Source organism: Entelurus aequoreus, linkage group LG27 (genome assembly GCF_033978785.1).
Source record: "Entelurus aequoreus isolate RoL-2023_Sb linkage group LG27, RoL_Eaeq_v1.1, whole genome shotgun sequence".
NCBI classification, from domain to species: domain Eukaryota; kingdom Metazoa; phylum Chordata; class Actinopteri; order Syngnathiformes; family Syngnathidae; genus Entelurus; species Entelurus aequoreus.
This window is the reverse complement of record NC_084757.1, coordinates 28514523-28520998: the sequence shown is the minus strand read 5'-3', so window position 1 is coordinate 28520998 and position 6476 is coordinate 28514523. Positions and strand designations below refer to the sequence as shown.

The 6476-nt window shown below is 44.3% G+C and overlaps 1 protein-coding gene across 2 annotated transcripts in view; it reads left to right on the top strand.

Annotated features, from left to right (window-relative positions):
* Positions 1 to 4535: 4535 nt before the first annotated feature.
* The window catches only part of abl2 (c-abl oncogene 2, non-receptor tyrosine kinase), a 90658-nt gene continuing 88717 nt past the window's right edge, over positions 4536 to 6476 (top strand). For both annotated transcript variants that reach the window (XM_062038363.1, XM_062038365.1), the window contains exon 1: positions 4536 to 5182. In XM_062038363.1, coding sequence (XP_061894347.1) covers positions 4966 to 5182 — 217 coding nt within the window. In that variant the 5' untranslated portion in view covers positions 4536 to 4965. The remainder of the gene's footprint in view (positions 5183 to 6476) is intronic.

Genomic DNA, 6476 nt, shown 5'->3' with positions numbered 1-6476 from the left:
TTAGCAAAATTTACAAATCTGGTTGTTCAACTCACATTTAAGGTTTGTGTTAACTTAAAACCTTGAAAATGTTTATTCAACCAAATTATTATAGGTAATTTGTGTGGATCTATCTCAAACTGTGGCACCTACTTGCATAAGCTTAATTTAAACCAGATATTTTCTGAAATAAAAATGAAATATTAGAAAATACCTATATCAGGGTTTCTCGAACTGTGGTATGTGGGCTCCATCTAGTGCCTATGTGTCAAAGTCAAGGCCCGTGGGCCAGGTCCGGCCTGCAAATGAATTATCTATGGCCCCCGGGATGATATTTGATTAGTATTAGAAGCAAGCCGCAGCCGCCTGCTGCTGTTTTGCACGCACCAATACTCCATCAGTGTTGGCGCTAGGAATTTTCAATATGGGCTCCCACAGTAAATTTTTGGGGTCCCACTTTTTTGTAACCATTTTGAAAACAAATGATAGATGTATGCATTATCCTGTTATATCTCACATTCTATATTGTGTTTTGGAAAAACGTTGTCATAAACGTTAATTAATTTTAAAAAATTATACAAAAGAAAAAAAAAAGTATGCATATGTAAATGTATTCAGTTATAAACATTCATTCACTTTCTCCTTTCCTTCATGCATCTAAACTTTACCACTGCCGGTATTTTTTCTATATTATTATTGTAATATTTTCAGAATTTGTTTGTTCTATTTTTAACCAAAGTAAGACAAAGAAAACAATCTGAAGTTGTCTATATTTTTTAGTTTTAATGTCATGATTTTAATAGTCCGGCCCGCGTGTGCACAGATTTTCCTCCATGCGGCCCCTGAGCTAAAATTAGTTTGACACCTCTGATCTAGTTAAAAGTTAAAGTACCACTGATGGTCACACACACAATAGGTGTGGTGAAATTACTCTCTGCGTTTGACCCATCCCCTTGTTCCACCCCCTGGGAGGCGAGGGAGCAGTGAGCAGCAGCGGTGGCCGCGCCCAGGAATCATTTTGGTGATTCAACCCCCAATTCCAACCCTTGATGTTGAGTGCCAAGCAGGGAGGTAATGGGTCCCATTGTTATAGTCTTTGGTATGACTCAGCCAGGGTTTGAACTCTCGACCTACCGATCTCTGGGCGGACACTCAAACCACAAGACCACTGAGCAGGTCTTGTGGTACTTGGACTTTTATGTGCAATTTTATTTGATTCATTATTTAAGTACAGTGTTTTATGTTCCTACTATCAAACACAGTGTTACTGTTCAAACTGTGTAATGTTACAGTGGCCAAAAGTATTAAATATACTTGTTAAACAACACTTCTGCCTTGTTACTAATGAATGTTTTATTCATGCGTTCGTTACTTCTCGTCCCGATTACTGTAATGTATTATTTTCATGCGGCTGCTAGACTTTTGACAATAACAAGAAAGTTTGATCATATTACGCCTATACTGGCTCACCTGTCCTGGCTTCCTGTGCACTTAAGATGCGACTTTAAGGTTTTACTACTTACGTATAAAATACTAAAGGGTCTAGCTCCATCCTATCTTGCTGATTGTATTGTACCATATGTCCCGGCAAGAAATCTGCGTACAAAGAACTCCGGCTTATTAGTGATTCCCAGAGAACCCAAAAAAAGTCTGCGGGCTATAGAGCGTTTTCTATTCGGGCTCCACTACTCTGGAATGCCCTCCCGGTAACAGTTAGAGATGCTAAGCATTTAAGTCCCATCTTAAAACTCATTTGTATACCCTAGCCTTTAAATAGACCCTCCTTTTAGACCAGTTGATCTGCCGTCTCTTTTCTGCTTTGGCCCCTTCTCCTGCGCGGAGACTAGGTGACCACAGATGAGCGCTAGCTGTCCAAAGTCGGAACCCAGGGTGGACCACAGTTGGGAACATCTCTGCGCTGCTGACCTGTCTCCACTCAAGATGATCTCCTACTGGCCCCACTATGGACTGGACTCTCACACTGTTAACTAGATCCACTCGACGTCCATTGCACCGGTCGCTGTCCTCTCCAAGGTTTCTCATTGTATCTCATTGGGTTGAGTTTTTTCTTGCCCTGATGTGGGATCTGAGCCGAGGATGTTGTTGTGGCTTGTGCAGCCCTTTGAGACACTCTTGATTTCGGGCTATATAAATAAACTTTGATTGATTTTAATGTTGGTCATTATGGGGGTACTTGGAGTGCCAACTGGAGGGATGGCTGGATGACCTAAGTTTTTTCATTTTACTAGATGATTCTTGCAACGCAAGCAGGTGGTGCTTGTAAGAGGTAGCAGTGACATTTAAATGGTTTTAGATTTTAGCACACATTAAAGTAAATTGACCATCTTTTATTGTGGGAGCCTTGCGGGGGAGACTCAACCAACCCCTGCCGCCTTCCGCCACACATCCTCTGTACTGTACTTCCTTCCTTCATGGATCTAAACTTTTTTCTATATTTTTATTGTAATATTTTCAGTATGTGTGTGTTCTATTTCTGGCCAAAGTAAGACAAAGAAAACAATCTGAAGTTGTCTTTATTTTTTTGTTTTAATGCCATGATTTTAATAGTCCGGCCCTCGTGTGAACAGATTTTCCTCCATGAGCTAAAATGAGTGTGACACCCTGATCTCGTGGTACTTTGACTCTTATGCGCAGTTATTATTTAAGTACAGTGTTCTGTGTTCCTACTATCAAACACAGTGTTACTGTTCAAACTGTGTGTAATTTTATGGAGACTGTTTCTACAAACATTTGTGAAAGAATTTGGCCACGCTCAGGAGCTCAGTGATTTCCAGCGTGGAACTGTCATAGGATGCCACCTGTGCAACAAATCCAGTCGTGAAATTTCCCCGCTCCTAAATATTCTAAAGTCAACTGTCGGCTTTGTTATAAGAAAATGGAAGAGTTGGGGAACAACAGCAACTCAGCCACCAAGTGGTAGGCCACGTAAACTGACAGAGAGGGTCAGCGGATGCTGAAGCGCATAGTGCAAAGACTTTCTGCACAGTCAGTTGCTACAGAGCTCCAAACTTCATGTGACTTTCCAATTAGCCCACGTACAGTACGCAGAGAGCTTCATGGAATGGGTTTCCATGGCCGAGCAGCTGCATCTAAGCCAAACATCACCAAGTCCAATGCAAAGCGTGGGATGCAGTGGTGTAAAGCACGTCGCCACTGGACTCTAGAGCAGTGGAGACGCCTTCTCTGGAGTGATGAATCACGCTTTTCCATCTGGCAATCTGATGGACGAGTCTGGGTTTGGAGGTTGCCAGGAGAACGGTACATTTCGGACTGCATTGTGCCGAGTGTGAAATTTGGTGGGGGAGGAATTATGGTGTGGGGTTGTTTTTCAGGAGTTGGGCTTGGCCCCTTAGTTCCAATGAAAGGAACTTTGAATGCTCCAGGATACTAAAACCATACTTTCCAACCTTGAGACCTCCGAATTCGGGAGATGGGGGAGGGGGGCGGCGTGGTTGGTGGGTGGGGGGGTGTTTGGTGGTGTAGCGACCCGGAAGAGTTAGTGCTGCAAGGGGTTCTGGGTATTTGTTATGTTGTGTTACGGTGCGGATGTTCTCCCGAAATGTGTGTCATTCTTGTTTGGTGTGGGTTCACAGTGTGGCGCATATTTGTAACACTGTTAAAGTTGTTTATACACCCACCCTCAGTGTGACCTGTATGGCTGTTGACCAAGTATGCTTGCATTCACTTATGTGTGTAAAAGCCACATATATTATGTGACTGGGCCTACACGCTGTTTTTATGCAGGAAAAGCGGACATGACGACAGGTTGTAGAGGACGCTAAATGCAGTGCCTTTAAGGCACGCCCCCAATATTGTTGTCCGGGTGGAAATCGGGAGAAATTCGGGAGAATGGTTGCCCTGGGTGATTTTTGATAGGGGCACTGAAATTCGGGAGTCTCCCGGGAAAATCGGGAGGGTTGGCAAGTATGACTAAAACATTTTGGATAATTCCAAGCTCCCAACCTTGTGGGAACAGTTTGGAGCGGGCCCTTTCCTCTTCCAACATGACTGTGCACCAGTGCACAAAGCAAGGTCCATAAAGACATGGATGACAGTCTGGTGTGGATGAAATTGACTGGCCTGCACAGAGTCCTGACCTGAACTCGATAGAACACCTTTTGGGATGAATTAGAACGGAGACTGAGAGCCAGGCCTTCTTGGCCTTGTGACCTCACCAATGCGCTTTTGGAAGAATGGTCGAAAATTCCGATAAACACACTCCGCAACCTTGTGGACAGCCTTCCCAGAAGATTTTAAGCTGGACTGACATCATATTGAACCCTATGGGTTAGGAATGGGATGGCACTTCAAGTTCATAATGGAGTCAAGGCAGGTGGCCAAATACTTTTGGCAATATAGTGTATATAGTACATTAAATACGTGTGGTTTTTTTTCATTTTACAAGATGATTCTTGCAATGCAAACAGGTGGTGCTTGTAAGAGGTAGCAGTGACATTTCGATGGTTTTAGATTTTAGCCCACATTAAAGTAAATTGACCATCTTTTATTGTGGGAGCCTTGCGGGGGAGACTCAACCAACCCCTGCCGCCTTCCGCCACACATCCTCTGTACTGCGGTAAAGATGGCGGCGTCAGAGGGGGCGCGCAGCAGCCGGACAACGGCGACAGCTTTTTGAAAATGCTGCACATTTTCGCTACTCTCGCTCGTTAATTTTTCGGACTCGACGACCACCTATATCCCCCCGGAGCGAACGGAGTGGCTGTCAAGCCGCTCGGGTTGTCATTTTAACTCCAGACCGGGTGGATTTATGCGACTAGTTAGTTGGCTAACCCAGCTAGCTAACAGGGGAGAGTCAGCCGAGGAGAAGACCACGAAGGCGGGGGGAAGAAGAGGAACGCGGCTCGGTACTCTGGCGTCTCCGGCTCATGGGAATGTGAGCCAGCGGTCCGCGGGAGGGTGTGCTCGCTTCGTCCTGAACGTCCTTACCAACTCCGAACTACCGGGATGGGACAGCAGGTAGGCCGCGTCGGTGAGGGCGCATCGACCGGACTTCAGCCGCCACAGCCCCACGCGTCCCAACCGCACCAAGTGAAGGGGAGCCGGGGTAGCGTCGCTGGGAGGAGACCCCGGGAAGCCGGCAGTAACATCGGTACACCGCCAGGCAGGACAGCGGCGATCAACGTCCCTGATCCGTCGATTAATATATTCACCAAGCACTCAGGTAACATGATCAATAATGCAGTGTTATTATCTTATTTGTTGCCGCTTATTAGCATGGGCTAGTTAGCGGAAATAGCCTCACCAACCAACACTAGCCTGCACTGGCACTCATTTTTCTGTTCTTTTGTTCCCATTATAAATGTTGATTACACTTAATATGTTCTACAAACTGCATTTTTACCACTGTGTTACATGGCCTTTCCTTTTAACAACACTCAGTAAACGTTTGGGAACTGAGGAGACACATTTTTGAAGCTTTTCAGGTGGAATTCTTTCCCATTCTTGCTTGATGTACAGTTTAAGTTGTTCAACAGTCCGGGGGTCTCCGTTGTGGTATTTTAGGCTTCATAATGCACCACACATTTTCAATGGGACAGGTCTGGACTACAGGCAGGCCAGTCTAGTACCCGCACTTTTTTACTATGAAGCCACACTGTGCAGAATGTGGCTTGGCATTGCCTTGCTGAAATAAGCAGGGGCGTCCATGGTAACGTTGCTTGGATGGCAACATATGTTGCTCCAAAACCTGTATGTACCTTTCAGCATTAATGGTGCCTTCACAGATGTGTAAGTTACCCATGCCATGGGCACTAATACACCCCCATACCATCACAGATGCTGGCTTTTCAACTTTGCGCCTATAACAATCCGGATGGTTCTTTTTCTCCTGAGGGATCGAAGGTCCATAATATCATCGCTTACGTGCAGTGATTTCTCCAGATTCTCTGAACCTTTTGATGATATTAGGGGCCGTAGATGGTGAAATCCCTAAATTCCTTGTTATAGCTCGTTGAGAAATGTTGTTCCTAAATAGTTCGAAAATTTGCTCACAAAGTGGTGACCCTCGCCCCATCCTTGTTTCTGCTTTTATACCCAATCATGGCACCCACCTGTTCCCAATTAGCCTGTTCACCTGTGGGATGTTCCAGATAAGTGTTTGATGAGCATTCCTCAACTTTCTCAGTCTTTTTTGCCACTTGTGCCAGCTTTTTTTAAACATGTTGCAAGCATCCAATTCCAAATGAGCTAATATTTGCAAAAAATAACGTTTTCCAGTTCAAACGTTAAGTATCTTGTCTTTGCAGTCTATTCAGTTAAATATAGGTTGAAAAGGATTTGCAAATCATTGTATTCCGTTTTTATTTACCATTTACACAACGTGCCAACTTCACTGGTTTTGGGTTTTGTAAAAACATGAATAGCAAAACAAATGTTCTGTTCTTTTTGTTCCCATTATAAATGTTAATTACACTTCATATGTTCTACAAACTGCATTTTTACCACTGTGTTACATG